The sequence below is a fragment of the Panthera pardus genome, unplaced genomic scaffold, assembly GCF_024362965.1.
Source record: "Panthera pardus isolate Hobbes unplaced genomic scaffold, ASM2436296v1 HiC_scaffold_1, whole genome shotgun sequence".
Taxonomy (NCBI): Eukaryota; Metazoa; Chordata; class Mammalia; order Carnivora; family Felidae; genus Panthera; species Panthera pardus.
The window spans coordinates 79,778,617-79,799,993 of record NW_026526654.1 but is presented as its reverse complement, the minus strand read 5'-3'; the positions used below and the strand labels follow the sequence as shown (position 1 = coordinate 79,799,993).

Genomic DNA, 21,377 nt, shown 5'->3' with positions numbered 1-21,377 from the left:
GCATGGATCTTGAATAGGACCAGGAGAAGTGAGGATAAAAGTAGAAAGTGATGGTAGACCTGATAATATTAATTCTAGAGAATTTTTTATAAAATATGTTTTATATTTGATTAAAAATGATTAAATGCAGCTCAGTACTATAATTTAGCACCAAAGAAAAGAGAAAATGCTGTCAGACAGCATTAATTCAAATAACTATTTGACTTCTGTGTGTGTTCTTATTAATTTCCCCACAACTCCAAATTATATCAGTACGGAACAGAGAAAGAAATTGAGAACGAGGTTAAATGGCTTTCTAACGTTCTAAATCAAAGTAAATAGTATGCTTTAGATTAAAAGTGGAGGTCATTTCCAGTTCCTAGCTTAACTCAATGAAATTCTCTTCACTTTTAATTAAATACTGATTGCAGGGTTCTATTGTTTTTACTCTTACCATCCAACATACTCCTAAAATATATTTAGTAAGTGTTTTAGAATCATGTAGGAGGTCAAAGTTTTAATTTATAAAGAATTTTGTTGGGTTTGTTTTTGGAGGTGGTTTTGGTTTCCATTGCTGTTTGTACGTCTGTTTTGCCTGTAACTTTTCATCAACCTTTCCTAATTTAAATCAGGCTTGGTGAACTTCAATTATTAAAAGTAAATGTCTCACGTGTCTTAAGGGAATATCATCTATTACCAAGGAAGACAAGGGAAGCTTATGGGTCATGAATCCCAGTCACGCTCCCTAGCTGGTGATGCAAAAGCTTGTTTGGTTGTTTCAGCAGCTAGAGTATTTCAAGAGAACAGAGAGTTTAGGAATTTGGACTCAGGAAATGTGTTGTCTTGAGTTTGAATTCTAGCTCTGCCTCCAATCAAGCTGTGTGCTCCTGAGCAAGTTACTACAAATGCTTACTCATTTGTAAAATGAGAACAATAGCACAGTTGGGGTAAAGATTAAATAAAACCAATCTTTTATTTTTTTTTAACATGGTAGATGCTAGCCTCAGTAATTGCGACCATGAAAGAAATGCATGTGGTGTGCTTACTGCTGTATTTTAAAACAATGAAAAACAACCTAAAGACTGTTAATAGGGGAATGAGTAAATAAATTACAGTGTATCTGATCAACTCCTTACACATAGATCTGTATATCTGAGCATAAGAGATGTTTGTGAAGTTCAAAACCAATCGCTTGACCTATGGCCTAGCACATAGTAAGCACTCTGTTAACACTCTGATTATTCAATAGCTATTGGAAGCAGAAAGCTATGATATAATCCCCTCCACCAACTCATAAAATGTGTTTCTCTCCAGAATACCTCAAAGTTATCCGGAACTTTGTCATTTAGTCCTACATAAGCCAGAACTGGTGGCTGGTTCCCAAATTCTTCAAAATCTCCTCTCTTCTAGATTGGGGGGGGGGGGGGGGGCCGGGGAACAGTTTTATTTTTTGGTTCACTTTCTGAACAATATCCGCCTTTCATATTTATTTTACAACTTGATTTTTATTCCAAATGACCACAGCTGCCTTTTTCTTTTACCTTTCCACTGCCTTTGTTGAATAATTTAATAGTGAAAGCCTGTTTTAAAGTTTATTTATTTATTTTGAGAGAGAGGGAGTGTGTGTGTGTGTGTGTGTGTGTGTGTGTGTGTGTGTATGTGCACGCGCCTGTGTCAGTAGCAGAAGGGCAGAGAGTGAGAATCCCAAGCAGGTTCTGCGCTGTCAGCCCGGAGTCCAACATGGGGCTCAATCTACTGAACCATGACATCATAACCTGAGCCGAGATCAAGAGTCGGACACTTAACCAAAATATCCCTTAAGACTATTTTAAACATTTAAGTACAAATGTTTTATTTGTCCTCCTTCACTCATTTGAGATCTCTCTAATTTTTTCCATCCCTAGGTTTCTTTCATTTTCTATGTGTTATTTCTTTCAATGTTGTTTTCCATACGTTCCATAGCTCAGCCCTAAGCAGTTAATTGAATGCCCTGAGTACATGGTCAAGTGCATAGCCCTGCATAGGAGGGAGGCTTTCCCTTCCCTTTTCCATCCTTTAAATCCCCAATGATCCAGCAAGATTATCCAGTATTATTTTATATAAAGATGCATATATGTTAAATCTTAGTATCAGGGACAGCAATATAGGTAAGACATCTCTGCCGCTGTGGGGCTCACAGAGCTTTCTTTCTAGTTTCATAGCTCCAGATCTTATAGTTTGTTAGAACTCCAAATGAAATGTGCAATTGGAGGCTGTCTCGGAGGCTGATAGCATTGTGGATAAGTTAATTCTTTGGAGTTAGACTTATCCAGGATGCAGTCTGGGCCCCACCACTTGTACATGAACTTGGGCAAATGCTTAACTTCTCCAAGCCTCACAGGCTTGTTGTGAAGATTAAGTAGCAAATCTAGGTAAAGGCCTTGGCAGAGTAACCAGCACAGAGCAGGCAGGTCATAACATAAATGTTACTCATCGTTCTTCGTTGTCCTCACCGCCATCATGTGGGAGGCTTTCCCCGGTTTCTCATCTGACAAACCAACCTCATGCTTTTTGTGTTTATTTAAAAATAACAGTTCTAGGGACACCTGGGTGGCTCAGTCAGTTAAGTATCTGACTCTGCATTTCGGCTCAGGTCATGATCTCACGGTTCGTGAGGTCAAACCCCACATTGGGCTCTGCACTGACAGCAAGGAACCTGCTTAGGATTCTCTCCCTCTCTCTCTGTCCCTCCCACACTCATTCTCTCTCTCTTTCTCTCTCAAAATAAAAAATAAATACATAAATAAGATTTTTAAAATAAATAAAAATACAAGTTCTAGAAAAGTAATCACTTTGGAGTGCAAATTAGTAAGGCCATTTAAAGGGCAATATGGCAATATCTGCTATCATTTTAAATATTCCCTTTGATCCTGCATTACCTCTTCTAGAAATCTGTTCTAAAGAAATACTTGCACATTTGGAGTCTGTGACATTATAACAGTGAAAAAATGAATATAACCTTGAAGTGTCTGTTAATGCGTGTCAAAGGTTGCATTCCTCAGGAAACAGACTCTGAGGTGAAGATGTGAGTGTAGGACATTTATTAGGGAATGCCCTTGGAATCAACATCTATGGGGAAATGAAGGAAGTAGGCCTGGGCAGAGGAAAAGAGACCTCAGCCAGTGCCACAGGGGCTGCTGCTGGGAATTGGCACAAACTTGGCCTAGGCAAACCTCTTTGGCTGAAGGCAGTTCAGCCCGATATCTCAACCTCCAGTGCTAGTTGGAAGATTGAATGCCTCAGTCCTGAAAGGGGGATCGAGGTGGCAAACCACAGCATCCACGGCAAGATTGGTTATTGATGGTATGACCATACTACGGAATCCTGGGCAGCTGTTAAGTAGACTGAGATAAGCCTCATTCATTGAAAAAGTTAATCTCCAAATAATACGCATAGGTAATATAATCACATTTATGTTTAAAATCCTGTGTAATGGGGAGGGGTACTTAGAGGCACATATTTATATGTACACTTAGAAAAGGGTGAGTGGCTCTTACAGTGGGGGAGAGAAAGGAAATGGGCATTTCCACATTTTATTCTATGTACTTAGCAACAGCCAGCACCAACTGGCCAGCCCTATGAGTGAACCATCTTCAGAACAGATCTTCTGGCTCTAGGTGTTGCTTGAATCTTAAAAGAAAGTTGTATTGGGATGCCTGGGTGGCTCAGTTGGTTGGGTGTCTGACTTCAGCTGAGGTCACGATCGCATGATTCGCGGGTTTGATCCCCACTTTGGGCTCTGTGCTAACAGCTCAGAGCCTGGAGCCTGCCTTGGATTCTGTGTCTCTCTCTCTGCCCCTCTCCTGTTCACACTCTCTCTCAAAAATAAATAAACCTTAAAAAATTAAAATTAAATTCTATTAAATTAAAGAAAGTTGTATTCATGTGTGAGTAGTAAGATAAAAAATTAAGCTTGAGTAATATCAAAAACAAGAAGTGAAAATATCCTTTTTTCACCCCCAAGCCATCTTCTGCTTTCTGAAGTTTGCCTCAAAATAAATGTCAGTCACTCACTAGCTATGAACTATTCCCTAATTGTTTATCTTATCAAGGGTTTTCTATTCATGGTCTCTTTTCCACTATAAGAAAAAACACACAGCAAAAAAAAAAAAAAGTCATCTTTAAAGAGTATTGTATAGCAAGAAAATGAAATGAATTTCAGCTCCATTTTCTTTTTGATTATACTGCTAATTGCCACATAACCTACTCCCTGTGTTTCTGCCTCCACCCCAAGCTCCTATCCCATGCATACAATCAATTGCCAAATCCTGCTGATTTTATCTCCTTTGTAGTTTTTAGATCTTATCCCCTCCTTTCTGTCTCTACCATAACTGCCCTAATTCAAACCCTCATCAGTTCCCCTTTGGACTATGGTAACAGCTCCCAATATCGACCCCCCCTACAAATTCCTTCTCCATGCAAAACTCAGAGTGGTTCTTCAAAATCAGTGTCATTGCCTCACTCCCCTACTGAACATCCTGTAGGATCTCCATAACTTTTAGGATGAAGTTCATAAGCTTCTGAGCCCACCTACCACCCTTGTCCCATCTTCTTTCACTCAGTCTGCTACACAGAGATTCTTTCCTTTACAGAAGGGATCTTCCCATTTCATTCTCGTAATCTTTCAAAATGCAGTTGTCTCTGCCTAGAACACTCCCCCATATGACCCCTTCCATAGCCTGGCTAATGTCTCCTGGTTCTTCAGAGCTCAGTTTACTTGTTTCCTCCTTAGAAAAGCCTTCCCTAACACCAAGTCTGGTGGAGATATCCCTCATCAGGATTGTCTAGCATGCTGTGGCTACTCCCATCATAACTAGATGGTATAGATTATCTCCCCAACTAAACACCAAGTCTCCCTTAAAGGAACAGATCGGCCTTACTAACTTAGTATCGCTAGTACTGTACAATTGTTCCTGGTATATGTTGGGTGTTTACTACATTTAAATGGATTGAATGAAAATGTTAAATCAGTGAGCTACTGAGAAATGTAGAGATACCTTCTGTTCTTTCCATTCTTATTTGGTTATCATTAAAATCTATTTACGTGAGATAGATTTTTGTGTGTTCAATTATCTGGGTGCAACAATATTGAATTTTAAGCAAAAATAGAGCAATTTCCCTTTTTCTAATAAACAGCAAAAGAATGAAGGGCAGAGGAAATGCCCAAATGGGCATGAAAGTGTCATTATTAAGTGTGACTGAGGTCAGTTGTCACCTAGAATCATGATTATGTTATCATGAATCAATGTTATCATGATTGTTAACATGAATCAATGTTACCATGATTGTTAACCAGCCTGTCGTGTAAACTATGCTGATTGGTTTTTGGTTTTTGTTTTAGGAACTATCCCTTCGACATAGTGACATTGTTAAACCTTGTTCTATTCAAGGCCTCTGACACCAACAGAGAGATTTATGAAATCTCCATGCAGCTCATGCAGGCACGTATCACTTACTTACATACAAACTTCCATCCTTGAGCACAAAAAAATAGAAAGGGTAGTTGATAACTGGATTGCTGCTTATTCCTGTATATCACTGGCGGATATGAAAAGTAGAAAACAATTATATAATCTTCTGTGAACACAGGAACTAACTGATGCTTTACCTTCAATACTATATTAAAACGCATTCATTTGTTTTGTTACTATGAAACTTGATTAAATATAAATACTCCTGAGACAGCCAGCCAATGTTTTTTCATACCGTGTCTCACTTTCCTACCTCTTTGTAGATCCTTGAAGCAAAGCTCTTTGTATACTCAAAGAAGGTCGCTGAACAGAGACCCGGAAGTATTCTCTATGGAACGCACGGCCCATTGCCACCCCTCTACAGTGTGTCACTAGCCCTCTTGTCATGTGAACTGGCCAGGATGTACCCCGAGCTCACCCTCCCACTCTTCTCAGGTACCATGCAATGACCTGTGTGATCATTTCTGCACAAAGTAATCTTCCCTTTATTTTATTTTTTTACGAGAGAACAAACCTATGCTTTTGCTCACTTACTTTTCAATAAGTTTAAATCCTTGAGGGGAACAGCATCACATGGATTCTGTGTCCAGTGGTCTTAGCAGGAAGGCTGCTTCGGAATTTGGCATGAACCATGCTGCTCTTTCCATGAGCAAGAGTTACCTTTCCCCAGATTATTCTGGGCTTGTTCGGTTTGCCACTAGGAGTCGCTGTGTTGTTCCTTGCTTTGTATGCATACGAGTATCTCTTGCCTAGATAGAATTCAGTTACAACTCAAGCATAAACACCTTAAATTTAAGAAGAGTTCTGTGTTTCCTCTGGTTCCGGCGACCCCTAGTATTACCAGAAAAGATGGCCTTGGGCCACCGCCTTCCAGACACTTTTGTTATTTTAGGAGGCCTGTTCCCAGTGGGCTCAAAGATGGCGGAAAGGGAAGGGCAAGGCCATAATCTTCCATTCCTGTCCCAGCATCCCCTGCATGAGGGCCTCAACAGTGCAATCCACCTGCTACATAAAACCAAATATGCTTAGCATTCCTCCACTCAAACGTCTCTCCCTAGCTGCCCTAAAAATAGCTGCTGATGATAACAGCTTCCATCTGTTGGGTTGTTAATATATGGCATGCTCTATACTAAGCACTTTATGTACACTTCCTTTATCATTTGATTTCTACAGCCCCACGAGTACCGGTTAGAAAGGGGCTCTGGGCTTGACAGCCGGGGTTCATCCCTGATCCTGCCATTCACTGGTTGTTTGACCTTGGGCAAGTCACAGAACCTCTAAATTCTGTTTCCTTATCTGCAGTAATAACTACCTGAGAGGGTGCAACGATTAAAATAAGCTGATAAAAGCCAAGCAATTAGCCTCGTCCTGGTGTGGAATTACCACCACCACCCCTACCACCATAATCATCCTTCTTATTTTACGGACGAGATGCTGAGGCTTAGAGACGTTAAATAACAGGAACGCCTTCACTTATTTAAAAAAAAAACAAAACAAAAAACAAAACAAAAAACCAAAAAACTCCTCTTCCAAACTTCCTTGCTTTCCACCTTTTCATCCAGGAACCTTCTGCTTCCATTTCACTTGATCCCTTACATCGCAGGCCATTTTGTAAATCCTTGATTTTGTGCATGCTCTTCCCTTTGCTGGAAATGGCCCTTCTCTCCCTCTCCCTAACTCCACTCTTCCTTAAGACCTAATTGAAAATCTGCTTCTACCGTGAGAACCTCTCCATCCATCTGCAGCAGAGTTAGTCATATCCTTGCCTCGTGCCTGCAACAGTGGAGGGACTCCAGAAAAGCCTTCTTGATGAACTGGTTCTCTTCTTGGAAAACTAAAATTTAATTTTATTCATGTCAACCAAGATTCGAGTGCTAGCTATATGCCAGACACTGTGTTTGGGTCATAGGAACACAGATGTAAATAAAAGAGTGTCTCTTCCATCAATGGGTCATAGTCTAATAATAAAGAAAGATGTGTAATCATATGGTTAGTGGGATACAGGGCAACAAGCACAATTAAAAAAAAAAAAGCACATTCTGTGTATGAGATGGAAGATAAGGGGATAATCAATTATTGGACCAGGAGTATCAGGCAAGACTTCCCAGAGAAGTTGGTGTCTCAGCTGCAGTTGGAAAGAGGAGTAGAAATTTGCAAAGCAAACAAGTAGTTGACATTACAGTTGGCAAGTAGATGGGTATTACAGACTGAGAAAATAGCACATGCATTGACCTAGAGGTTTAAAATAACGTGCTGTATTTGAGAAATTATATGTTGGTCGGTTTGGCTAACATAACAGGCAAGGACAGGGGAAGTTATAGATGGTCATGGACAGACAGAGAGGTAGAAGTCAAATCTTGGAAGGCTTTGTATTGCACCCTAAGGAGTTTGTAGGCCACTTATCTCTAGGTGTTCCTTGAAACCCTCAGAGCCCTGGGAATAGGAAGGGCATCCAAGCAAGCTGCTGGGGTTCTGGAAGCCACTGATCAGCTTAAAACAAGAAGGGAGGAGGACAAGATCAGAATGCATTTTAGAAAGACCAGCTGCAGTGTGGAGAGTGGATAAAAGAACATCCAGTCTAAAGAAAGAAGATCAGCTGAGGAAAAATGACGGTGGTCCACACAGGAAATTATGGAGGCCTGAACTAAGTCCAGTGAGAGTGGAAAGGGGAGCCCAGAGTCAAGAGCTACCAGGCAGGGTAGACAGAGGGCAATCCCTGGGATGGTATCTGGGAGGTAGGGGGTGAGGACCCTACCTTGAGAGCCAATCCACGGAAAAGGAGAGGTAAGGCAAGGCAGAGATCATGAGCTCAGCCAGGGATGTTGAGTGTAGGTGTCTGTCAGACATTCCTATGTAGAGACAGACTGGTGTGAAGGGAGGGCCGCTGCTAGTGACTCATTGAGGAATAGAAGGGGTAGACCCAAGAGAGCAGATGTGACCATGAGTGGAGAGAGCACAGAGGGCTCAAGAACGCACCCAGACACCCAGCTTCTAAGGTCTGGGCCCAGAAAGAGTGAGGGAACAGACAGGGATAGGGGCCCATTCAGAGAGGAAGGAGAACACCTAGAAAGTGAACTTCACGGAAACCTAGAGAAGAACGGATTTCAGAGGTGAGCAGTCCACAGCCTTGACTGGAGCTCCCAGGAGGTAAGATCTAAACATTACCCTCTGGACTTCACAGTTCACGATTCACAATTATTGGTAACTGTCAATCGTTTCCATGGAGAAGTAGCAGCAGAAACCAGGTCTCAGTGGCTTGGCTGGGAAAGAAGGAAGGAACGAGAGGATAGAGCAGATGCAGAGCCTGAGGGGGAGCAGGACTGGAGCTTTATTGGCTGAGAGGAAGAAGCTGGTAACAGGGTAGACAAATCAGGGGAGAGGAAGTAAATAGTACTGCAAGTTTAAGAACAAAAGAAGCTCGTACAATGAGTTGCAAGCAGGTTCAATCTACCTTTTCAAGAATTAACCTTTCGGCTATTTTGATTTATGAGGAATAGCTTTTTTTTTTTTTTTTTTTAATGACGTGGAAAAATAAGGAGGTTACAGAGGTTTCTAGCTCTCACTTTTACTGTTTTTACTACTGAAAACCCTGTGGTGAGAGTTTTATTGCCTGTAATTTCAGATGAGTTAATTCCTTGTAAGTAGCCAAGCAAGTTGCTCAGGGCCCTCCCACAGAAGCCGGAAAATGTACGTAGCAGCCTGCTAACATCGTCTCACATTTTTTAAGTTTGTTTCTGGAGGGGTGAATGGGAGTTGTTTCCATGTCTGTGGCATTTTTTCATCCTCTTTTCCCTTTAGAAAGATCTCTACAATCCTGGCCCTGATCTAGGTGTGTGATACTTTAGACAGACTTTCCCCCCACACACACACCCCCATCTGACCTTACGTCTGACAGACAACATGCAATAAACATCATAAATAAGCAAATTATGTGATGTGTTAGAAGCTAATCATGGCTACAAAAAAGACAATAGGTTTCTTTGCCACTGTTAAAAGACGACAAGTATTCTTAATGGCAGTTGTCCCTCCCACTGGAAGGATTTATTCCTCTCCAAAGTCTCAGTCCTTCCTAGTCAGGTTAAAATACAATAAAACCTTGGTTTGCGGGCATAAATCATTCCAGAAACATGCTTATAATCCAAAGCACTTGTATATCAAAGCAAATTAGGAGAACCATTGGCTCAGTTGTGATCATGTGCCATTCGGCATCATGTACGACTCATATTGCAAGATGTCCCTCATTTATTGAGTTAAAATTTATTAGAAATGTTTGCTTGTCTTGCAGAACACTCACAGAGCAAGTTACTCGCAATCCAAGGTCTTACCTGTAGTTTTTTTTGCCATGCAAGTGAATCTTTGTAGCCAGAAGTCCTTTTTCTCCGCTGAACCCCTAGAGCACTCTTGTTTGTTCCTTTCTGTGTCATTTGTCACTTTCTACCTTGCTCCAGAGCCACCTGTCTCAGAGCCTCCTCTTCAGGGACAGGAACTGAATCTTGAATCCTTGCTGGCTCCGTAGTGCCTAGCACAGTGGCTTGACCTAGAAAAGGCCCAGTATGTTGAATAGATAAGTGTTCCAGTTTTCTAAGGATCTGACTATGTGTCAGACAAGTTCACGATATCAGTTGTCACATCCGTAAAGTTTCGAAATTAAGTAAGTTTTGAAATTTTAAGCAATGTAAAACATAACTGTTCACCCTGATTATTGCGGCACAGCATTAAATATATTCGTAGTGTTCACCATAGAAAAATTACAATTTTTGGAAAAAGGGCCAAATCAATTAAAGCTACCGTCTCAGGGATCTAGTGGATTATCTTGGTTTAATTCCTGGCATCTGTGTTGTTCTATTGTTTAGCAGCCAAAAAGTCTCCAAATGAGATTACGTGCCACACTGGATAATAACAAGTGCATCAGACCATGCTCGCGAATTTCCCTTAGGATCAAACCGTTTCTCCTCTAGATGTTAGAAATAAAAGATGGCAAGCAGCTTGTAGCAGATAGGTAATGCTGTGCTTTTATTTCCGGAGAAAGCTTATTCAGGTCATAAAATTAAATGCTACTGGCAGTGAAACAGTGCAAAATGCTCTCAGAGAAAAGAGTGCTGAAATCACTGGACTGGATGCACCGTTTTACCATTTTGAATCATTTATTTCATAAAATGAAGTGCGACACTGAGCACACAGCTTCCACACAGTTGGCAGTTTTCAGGTTGATGCCACAAACATGAGTCCACGGACTGGCTTCGTTCTCACTTTTACAGCTGAGAGTTCATAGAAGACACGTGGTGAAATGTTGGCATAGTGGAAAGACAGTAATTGTTATAAGAATCCTAGCCACGGTTTATTAAGAGCCTCCTAGATGACCAGCACTGTGTTGAGCATATACTATACCTTATATCCTTTAATATATAAAAGACCATGGGATTGGATCCAAACCACCTATGTGGTCCCATTGTATAGATGAGGAAGCTGAGGAACAGAGAGGTTAAATAACTAACACAGAATTTCATGCAGCTGGTAATGCAGAGCCGCTGGGACCTCATCACGTGTCCTTCTGATTCCAAGCCCCTTGTTTTGTGCGCTCTGATACACGTCCGTAGCAGTGGGTGTAAACTCATGAGGCCTTCCACCCCAGTCCACTTTGACCAAGCCCAGGCTTTCCCCCCTGTGCGCTCCCACGAGCCTCTGCAGAGCACCAGGGGCCAGAGGCTTGAGGGCGAGCCTCAGTTGTAAGATCTCGCGGCCTGGAGGAGCTGCTGTATACGTGAAAATGCTTTGTAAACTGAAGTCACCGTCCGATCTGTCGGTTGGTGTTAAGATCTATATTTACTTTGATGAGATAACATGTGGCCCTTGGTCACTGCCACTCTCTCCAGAGGTAAGCCAGCGATTTCCCACGACACACCCAAACGGGCGTCAGATCATGCTCACCTACCTGCTGCCCTGGCTGCACAACATCGAGCTGGTGGACAGCAGGCTCCTCCTCCCAGGATCAAGCCCCAGCAGCCCAGACGATGACGTCAAGGACCGGGAAGGAGAAGTGCCCACTTCACACGGGCTGAGAGGGAGTGGCTGGGGCTCCCCGGAAGCTACGTCACTGGTCCTGAATAACCTCATGTACATGACGGCCAAGGTAAACTCGGAGGAAACGGGCCTCAGTAACACGGCTCTGTCATCCAGGAAAACCCGCGGGTTAATCAAGCCCTGTGCTCCCAACTCGGGGCAAGTGGCACTTATTGTGAAAAGTCACACAAATAGGGCATGGACGGGGGTGAAGGTGCTTCATGTCACTGGACTGTATGCTTAAAAACGTACGTTATGTGCATTTTCCCACAATTTTTAAAAGTAATAATATGCATACAAATGATAACACTAACATACTAGAAATCATGAGAACAAGTATGTGCATTATAAATGGCTGCAAAATGGCATCTTGCTGAGGAGTGGCCACGTCTCCCCCTCCTTAGGATTTCGAGATGGCCATGACCCTTATAACAACTTTTCCTCAAACATTCTGCCTCCTGACATTTTTTTTTCCCCCACGTCTCCTGGGCCGGTTTTTATCTTGTTTGTTCTAGTATGGAGACGAAGTTCCTGGACCAGAAATGGAAAATGCTTGGAATGCTTTAGCCAACAACGAGAAATGGACCAACAACCTGAGGATCACCCTGCAGTTCCTGATCAGCCTGTGTGGCGTGAGCAGTGACACGCTTCTCTTGCCCTACGTAAGCGTCCCTCACCCTTGGAGTCATTGCTCCTGTCCATTGTATTTGCAGCCGCCAGTGGGATTGTGCTCTCTGCACCGAGTAAAATGGGAAGGTCAACTTCTGTCAGTCCTGCTAATCTCCTAGGAGCTCATCTAGGTATTACATAAAAGTTTCCTTCTGTCCCCCGAGAAGCAGGCGACAGTCAGTGTCTCAGTGACCCCTCTGTCATCCTCTTTCGAAGCCTTTGGACACAGAAATGTATGAATTAAGCGGTGGATATTTTCCTAACAGTTACTAAAAGCTACCTTCTATAAAAATTAGACCCACCACATAAGAGAAACTCGGTAAAGCATCATGTTATTACTCATAAAGATGTTTTGTGTGTACATCTTGATGCTCTTACATCTTGAGTTTCCAGGTGTTTCTCTTCAAATGTAGGTGGGAGGAGAGAAATAGGCAGAGAGAAATCTTCCGGAGATGTGTAATATTTAGTGTTTGTATTTGAAGATGATACGGTCAATAAAAGAACAGCATTTTTTAAAATTTTTTTAATGTTTTGTTTATTTTTAAGACTGAGAGAGACAGAGCACAAGCAGAGGAGGGGCAGAGAGAGAGGGAGACACAGAATCCAAAGCAGGCTCCAGGCTCTGAGCTGTCAGCGCAGAGCCCGACACGGGGCTCAAACTTATGAACCGTGAGATCATGACCTGAGCCAAAGTTGGACGCTTAACCAACTGAGCCACCCAGGCGCCCCAAAACAACAGCATTTTTAAAACCATAACTCAACTGGCATTTGTGTGCTGGTTGTTTTTCTGAGAGATTTTCTGACTGCCCGTTGTTTCGAAGCCACACCAGCATCCGGCCTCAGGTTTGACAATGAGGGCTACAATCAGACAGAGCTTTAATCCAGAGTTAGTTTTTAAATTTAAAACCATACCAACAACCAAAACTCATTAGTTTCTAGGGAAGAAGAGAATAGCAAGGGACTGGACTCCTTGTCTAAACAAAAATAACTAGCCGTTTTTCCCTATGGTTTGTATAAATAAAATGCTTTCTAGATAAGGCTTTAGATGCAAGTTTTCAGCTTAGGGAGAATTCATGTGCCCCCAAAGCGGCTTTTGTAAACTCGGCCATTAGGGAAGGGAAAGTCTTTGACATGCACTCCTATCAGACATGCGTGTGAAGGGAGGCGAATTTTAATCCAGACACTCTGATTCGTGCTGGGAGACCATGAAGCTCAGCTATCGGGACGGTAGCTCTGGGGATGATGCTTTCGTGGAAGGGAACAGCTTACAGTCTAGCATTCTTGCGGGCGAGGCTCGGGAAAACATCCTGTGTCCCATGTTTCTTCTCAGATCAAAAAGGTGGCCATATACTTGTGCCGTAACAACACCATTCAAACCATGGAAGAGCTTCTCTTTGAGCTGCAACAGACGGAGCCCGTGAATCCCATCGTCCAGCACTGCGACAACCCGCCGTTCTACCGCTTTGCGGCCAGCAGCAAGGCCTCTGCGGCAGCCTCTGGTAGGGGAAGGGCAGCTGGGTGGACGTCTTGTCTTGGATCCCTGGATTTTCCTCTACCCGGAACACTGAATGGAAAGGAGAGAGAGAGTGTGTGTGTGTGTGTGTGTGTGTGTGTGTGTATTGCTTTTTCTTATTCCTGTTTAAACTTTCATTTAAGAGATGGCTTAAGAATAGCTGAGACTCCTGGGGTGCCTGGGTGGCTCAGTCGGTTAAGCATCTGACTTCAGCTCAGATCATGATCTCGTGGTTTATGAGTTCAAACCCCACGTTGGGCTCTGTGCTGACAGCTCAGAACCTGGAGCCTGCTTCAGATTCTGGGTCTCCCTCTCTCTCTGCCCTCTCATGCTCTGTCTCCCTCTGTCTCTCAAAAATAAATAAATGTTAAAAAAAAAAAAGTTGTTTTTTTTTTTTTTTTTTAAAGAATAGCTGAGACTCCTAAGAGCATCGTGAGTTTAATGAAATCCATTTGTAAGGATGACCATCAGTCAGGGACTTGGTAAGCCACAGAGCTTTGCACTTCAGACTGATCCCAGGCAGGACACAGCAGTCCCTTGGGAATCTCATTTCTGGACCTTCCTTCTTATGTCTGTGGAATTTTCTTGGCCAGTAATCTCCCAGGATTAGCTCAAATGCTCCCTCAACAGTATTATCACTTCTAATAAATTGGCTTCTCAGCCTCATTTTATGAAACAGATAACACCCTCCTCAAGTTCCTTGAAGCCGGCTTCCCTTTGATTTTCCTAATATCATAACTGCCTTCAAATCTCTCTCGTCCCTTGGTCTCTTATGCCCTCTGTTTGCCCTGCACCTGCTGCCAGAATGTGTTCTCACCGAGAAGCAGTAGCCCAGGGATCAGAAACTCTAGGTACTTGGACTTGCTTCACTAACATTAGTTTAATAACTCCCGGCCCCAGAAATGTGAAAGCAGCCATCAGCAGGGCCAGCCACTATAAATAAGCTTATTACCTAAGTGGTCAGGAAGAAAGGGTTTCAAGAATGTTGTAGCCTCACTTTATCGGAGAGCTAAGGAATTTGGTTTGACTGTAACAGATGTCTGGGATTCTCCCATTTCAGTGGTGTGGGCTTGGAAGGTTGTTTAGAATGTCTGAGATTGTACAGAAGATGTAAGGAATCTTTCAAACATGAGATTTTATAGGAAATCCTGCACTGTAATTACTTGAGACCTGGGCTCAACCCTCCCCTCACTACATTTCTTTTCCCCTAAGTGTCTTTCTTCTAATCCTACCTGCAGGAACCACCTCCAGCAGCAACACAGTGGTGGCCGGCCAGGACAGTTTCCCAGATGCCGAGGAGAGCAAGATATTGAAAGAATCGGATGAGAGGTTGGTGCACAAATTTGGCTTAAGATAGTATAACTTTCAGCAACAGTCTATACAAAAGCATCTGTAAGAGTTTGTTGTGTTTCATAAATCACACACACGCGCACACACACACACACACACAAATTCTTCTTTGCCTTTAAAAACACAAACTGACTCAAATTCTGCTCTGATATCTCTAAAGATAATGATTTCTCCCTGAGAAAAGCCAGAGAAGACAAAGATTAAGAGGGATGTCATTCTGCTGGCTGAATCCCACTTACTGCAGGGCTTACTGCAAACCACTGGTTGTTCTGCTAGTGGGCACAGACCATCTGGAATTAGAGGGAATTTCCACGTGAAATTTTCAAATCTGATTGGGGAATGATTGCTTAGAGATTGAGCAGTTGTCTTGAGGCGAGTCTTATAAAACATCATCATTTTTATTTCACCTTTACATTGTCACATTTGGCTAGCCAACAACAGCGCCTTTTCCTGCTAGAAGAAGCCTCTATTCCCTTTACATTAACTCTTTAATGATATTTCTCTTGCCCCTTTACCGTGCCTAGAAGCTACTCATAAATTCATAAAATCTGCATCACTATTTCCTGTGGTTAATTGTGAGGAGCAGAGAAACAAAAAGAAATAAAAAGGACTCAAATTAAAAAATAAAAATTAGGATGATTCTCATGGTGTTGAAAACTCCTCAGCCTGGGCATTTTCTAGTGAAAACTACCAGGGAGCCCTTTCACTTAAATTAGTAACAAGGAAGAGACGCTCACAAATTCAGGTTGGAGATAATTTAATAGATCAGATAATGAAAATAATCCACTTAGCTCATAATGCTTTCAGATGCTTCATGATGGTCCTCAGGATTTCATCCTGTGCACAAGAATACAGCGGGGGCGGGGCGCCTGGGTGGTTCAGTCAGTTGAGCAACTGACTTCCTCTCAGGTCATGATGTCACGGTCTGTGAGTTCAAGCCCCGGGTCGGGCTCTGTGCTGACAGCTAGGAGCCTGGAGCCTGCTTCAGATTTGTGTCTCCCTCTCCCTCTGCACCCCCACCCCCACCCCTGCTCGCACCCTGTCTCTGTTTCTCAAAAAATAAATAAACGTTAAAAAACAATTTTAAAGAAAGAATACAGCAGGGGCTGCAGGTGGAAGACGATGACCTAAGACTGACTGCGTCTGGAGTTCTGAAGGCTCATTTCCATTTCAGTCCTCCTCAGTTTCCTCAGTATGTTCATGACTGGGTTGCTGCACTGCCTTCAGGCAGATGCTTATCCATATGAGCTTTGCTTCAGGCTAAACGCCCAAACCCAGTGGCTCATGATCATAGACCTCATCCTTTACAGATCTCTAATATAAGCCTTTCTTTCTTTCTTTCTTTCTTTCTTTCTTTCTTTCTTTCTTTCTCAGAAGTAAGTAAAGGTTTTCATACTCCATACATTAGTGACAATACGAGATTATTAATTAACACGTTTTTAATCTATATTTGTTAGTACCTTCTTTGGAAAACTTCCTCATGGTAAATAATCACATTATCTCTCTAAAGAGATTTCTACTTTCTAGTTGGAGTGTAACATTCTTTATCATTTATCGTCTAGACTGAATTTTCCTTCTTAATTTTATTTAGGGTGGAAAGGTGATGCATGTCTATCAACATCTAACTACAGAAGCCCCTTTGGATTCCTGAGTGTCCTGCCCAAGTTTTTAGTGGTGGCCCTTGAAATTAAGCTAGTCATCTCTGTAATGTTGAGACCAGGCAACACCTCTAATAGAAGCTTTCTCTTTAGGTCTTGCTTTCCTCCTCCCACACTGTATCTCTGTTGGCCATTAGAAAGCCTGATGTAGTTAGGTACCCACACTTTTTATACGTATTCATATATATCTACTTTTTTCCTAATGCTGTATCTATTCATGTATAGATTTATTGATCATTTTTATATATAGTCATATATATGTGATCATACATGTATGAATATTTTCTCCCAAAGGCCACCACCATTCCACTGATCATATAATACTCCACCTGCACTATTTCTCTAATGCATTCTCTCTTTTCCATGAAAATAGACTGTGCCCTCAGCCTAAAATGTCTCATTTCTCTTCTCTTGTCTACTTACTACCTTTCCTTCCTTGTCGACCCTGTCATGCTGATTTATGGGTACTTGTACACATGCTTGTCTCAACCACTCGATTTTAATTCTTGGAAAACAGAGACCATATATCTCTTATACACATTGCTATCCTCATTGATTAGACTACTGTGTTGCACATAGTGGGTATTTTTTAATGTTTAGTCGGTATGTGAATGAAAACTGGAGAAATCTCACAGCCCCAAAGATAAGCTGTCCAAACTCCATTTAGCCCCTCTTTCTGCCTCCCTCTTCCTAACCCCATTACAGAAGACAATTACTTACCCTTTTCTTTATAGTCCTTGTAGACAAAGAGTCTATAGACATAATTGCTCAGAAATACTGACCAAGGTGCTGTGTTACCCAACCCCTGGGGGTCCTAGTCACCAAAATACATTATTGGGATCCAGGGGGCCCCACGGAGTTCTGCAAAGAAACAGGCCTGACGCCATGTTTTTTACAGGTAGATTAGTGGTCCTTTGATGTCTTGCAGAAATACTTAATACTATTATTGTACTAACAAAAAGTTCAGATAGGTTATGGTACCGTTAACGCAAGGGCAATAGAATAAGAGCCAAGCTAAGAAGAGAGTAAGATAGTTGTGTCAAAAGTCCTCATGAAGGACAAATACTGAAAGCTAATACTAACCTAACCTTGAGTTCTTCAATAGCCAAAGTAAAAAAGAAAAGTACGGTGAATTTTATAACTTTCAGTGTGTAAAAATAAGCAAAAATGATTCATTGGAAGCTACTAACAGAAACTACCCTAAATTCAAAGGAGGATTTTATCATGTAGGTGTTTTTTTTAATCAAACAACAAAGTGAAAATATATTTTTATTAAAATTGCTGTTCATAGCAGTTTGTCAAATACGCAGAACCAAACTCCATAAGTATTTTCAATGCATCAACCCTTAATAAAAGCTTATTTTTTAAATTTGTACTTCCATGAGGGGCGCCTGGGTGGCTGTCGGTTAAGCGTCCAACTTGGGCTCAGGTCATGATCTCGCAGTCCGTGAGTTCCAGGCCCACGTCAGGCTCTGTGCTGACAGCTCAGAGCCTGGAACCTGCATCAGATTCTGTGTCTCCCTCTTTCTCTGCCCCTCCTCTGCTCGTCCTCTCTCTCTCTGTCTCTCAAAAATAAATAAACAAAAAAAAAATTTTTTTTAAATGTGCTTTAAAAAAAAAAAAAATGTAGTTCCATGAAAGGGTTTTTCATAGAGAACCAAAGCAATAAACCTCAAAATGCATAAATTTCTGATGATCTGTGTTGATACAGGGATAGAGATTAATAATCTACCAAAAATTACCTAAGTATTAATTTGAGCTAAGTCAGCAGAATAAAAATTTAGAAAAATATTTTGTCCTTTTAGTTTTTCTCTTATTGGAGCTATATTCATGATATATTTCTTAAGACATGTACCTTTGACATTAAAGGGCCATTTGGTCTACTTAATCCTTCAAATTCCTCTAAAGCCAGGACCCAAAATTATTTTCTTTAAGCCAGGAAAGCAAAGGAAAATAACAGATTTTACACTTAGGAGCCAGTTTTTACTTTTTATTTTTTTATTTTTTATTCATTTATTTATTTTTTTTCTTGTCAAGCTAATGCTTTGCTGCAGTATGGTTTTGGTCTCCTCCAGAGTAAGAACAATCTGGAAGGGGCTTGCTGCTCTTGTTCACCTCAGCTTCAAAACATCTGCCCAACTCTCCTTTAGATGTATCTCAAAGGGAAAGAGAAGGATTGTCATCCATTCTATAATTCTTCCTGCCCGGTCCCCCCAGAGCATGATTATAAAACCAACATATACCATATATAGTTCTTGAGCTCTCTGTCCCGTGGAAATCTCCAGATGTGGAATTTTTTCATTACTCTGCTTTTGTTCTTTGCTGAATGAGATCTGGACTCTGCATACACCATTTTTAATGTTGCATTTATCAGCACAAACGTGATTAAAGAACACCTTTGGAAGGTAATAGGCTTGTCACTTTACTCATCTTGTAAGTTCTGTCTGATGTAGACAGACTGAGCAGATGTCCTAGATGTTCTGTTTTATGGATTCACAAAGCAATAGCCCAATAGCTATGACAATAATGTTTGAAATACAGAGTTACTGGGGGAAAGATGACTGTCAGAAATCTGCTGCATACATTTAAGAAGTGCATAAAAGCAGAGTCATTACTGTCTGTTACATTACTGTGTTCAGTAAATCTAAATCACTGATGCAACGTTCTGAGGTTATATACTCGGGACAAGGCAGGCATCTAAACGGAACATCCAGTACTTTTTGCTAAAGCATGTTCTTTTTCTCCATACATTGGAGGATAGCAATAGCCCTGAATTTCCCAGTGTTTTAGAGGGAAATAAAGCACTGATCTGTGGTCAATTAAGGCAGAACACCCAGTCAGTAATGAAGGAGAACACACCTGCTGTGGTTTGAATATTCCAGATATTTTTAGATGGACTTAATTCTTTGCTTTGGCAGCATATATATTAAGTAGATAAAACCTGTGTATGTCATTTTATGTAAAATAAATATAGACATAACATTTTATCAACACTGCTCCTCAGCCACACTCTTGCCCCACATTATAGGCCTTTGGATAATAAAAACGCTATTGATTTGAAAGCCTTTGGTGCCCTGAAGAGAGAAGGAATTCTAGAAATTCAAAGTAGAAATATAATAATTAATACCTTGATGGTCAGATGTCTCACGGCTTGGGAAACATTGTTGCATTATTTCTTTTGATTCCCACAACAATTCCAGTGAAATAAAGGGTGAACTGTTTATTTTTCCTTTTTGGCAGGTGTGGAAATAGGATCCCTAAGGAGATACGGGACCTGGCCAAGGCCACAGAGCTAGTGAGGGAGAGCTCAGTACTAAAATCACCTGTTCTCCTGCTCAGAGGCAGTATGGCACTAGAAGCATCCTTCTACTGCCGCCTTCCTGTGGTTGACACTTGACAAGTTGTATAACCCTACCCACCCTATTTCCTCACCAGGGACCTTTTCCTGAAAACCTTCACATCATTTTAAGGGATACTGTAAAGCTGACGAAGCCCAAGATTTGTTATGAAACCATTTTTGTATATTTCCAATTCTATCTACATTGACCTAATTAATCAGCAATTACGTATTGACCACCTACCACGTGCCAAGCAACCATGTGAACAAGAGGTTCCTATTATTCAGTGCCATTGCTATTTTCTTTCTAACCAAATGCTATCTCCTAGTTCAATTCAGATATTAGCCTGAAAATATTGATCTCATCGAGACTTGAACCTGTGCTCCTGAGCAAGAGTGACTACTGGCCCTCTCGAGAAAAACAAAATGTTTGGGGTACAATTTTTCCAGGATTTCTTTAGGAAAAGCATCATTGGAACTTACTGCCAAAAACTCAACCACTAAATAATAGTATGTGTTTACAAGTAACAGCACATACACACACGTGTCAGTATTTCTGATGGTTGTTCTTGTATTTGAAGGTTTAGTAACGTCATCAGAGCCCACACCCGCCTAGAGTCAAGATACAGCAATAGCTCTGGAGGATCATATGATGAAGATAAAAGTAAGTACCAGCAGGATGTGGGGTTTCAGACGGAATGCATGTATTTCGAGAGCAGAAAATGAGTGTTTTGATTTTTCTTGTTCTAATGACTAAAAAGGGACCCATAAATATTAAGTAACCATGTGATCCGACTGTGCAGGTAAGCATAGAGTCAGCATCTTAAAGTAAAAACAAACTCCACAGTGGGCAACTCAAAATCAGAAAACCTCAAATTACAGCCCAAATCTGTACTTTTATATTCCTGGCGTTTTTTCCTTGGTGATGCATCTGGGGAAAGGCTAGTAAGAAATTGTCCATTTGAGAACAAATGTCGCAGCTCAATTTTTCAACCTATCTTAGAGCATTTGACCTTTAAGCTCTGTGCGTCAGCTCACCCAGGGGAGATCGGTTTTCACCGTGAGCCTCTCAATGGCATAGTCTCAGTAGCCAAGTGAAAATTACTAACCTGGGAGATATAATTGTCACAGGAATTTCTTCGTACCCTGAGAAGGTGGGGAAAACCAAAAAGGTCAATGCATTCATTTATTTTGTTTAAGCCCTGAACAGCTTCTGTGGGTACGGAGCAGGTAAAGGGTATCATTTGGTCACAATTTACAGAAATTCTGGAACCAAAGAACACTTCCTGTGACATTTCAGT

The 21,377-nt window shown here is 41.5% G+C and overlaps 1 protein-coding gene across 8 annotated transcripts in view; it reads left to right on the top strand.

Moving 5' to 3' along the window:
- Positions 1-21,377, top strand: part of FRY (FRY microtubule binding protein) — a 441,494-nt gene that overhangs the window by 345,456 nt on the left and 74,661 nt on the right. For all 8 annotated transcript variants that reach the window (XM_053900511.1, XM_053900505.1, XM_053900498.1 and 5 more), the window contains 7 exons: positions 5,360-5,459; positions 5,753-5,924; positions 11,363-11,619; positions 12,065-12,211; positions 13,549-13,717; positions 14,970-15,060; positions 20,658-20,740. In XM_053900511.1, coding sequence (XP_053756486.1) covers positions 5,360-5,459; positions 5,753-5,924; positions 11,363-11,619; positions 12,065-12,211; positions 13,549-13,717; positions 14,970-15,060; positions 20,658-20,740 — 1,019 coding nt within the window. The remainder of the gene's footprint in view (positions 1-5,359; positions 5,460-5,752; positions 5,925-11,362; positions 11,620-12,064; positions 12,212-13,548; positions 13,718-14,969; positions 15,061-20,657; positions 20,741-21,377) is intronic.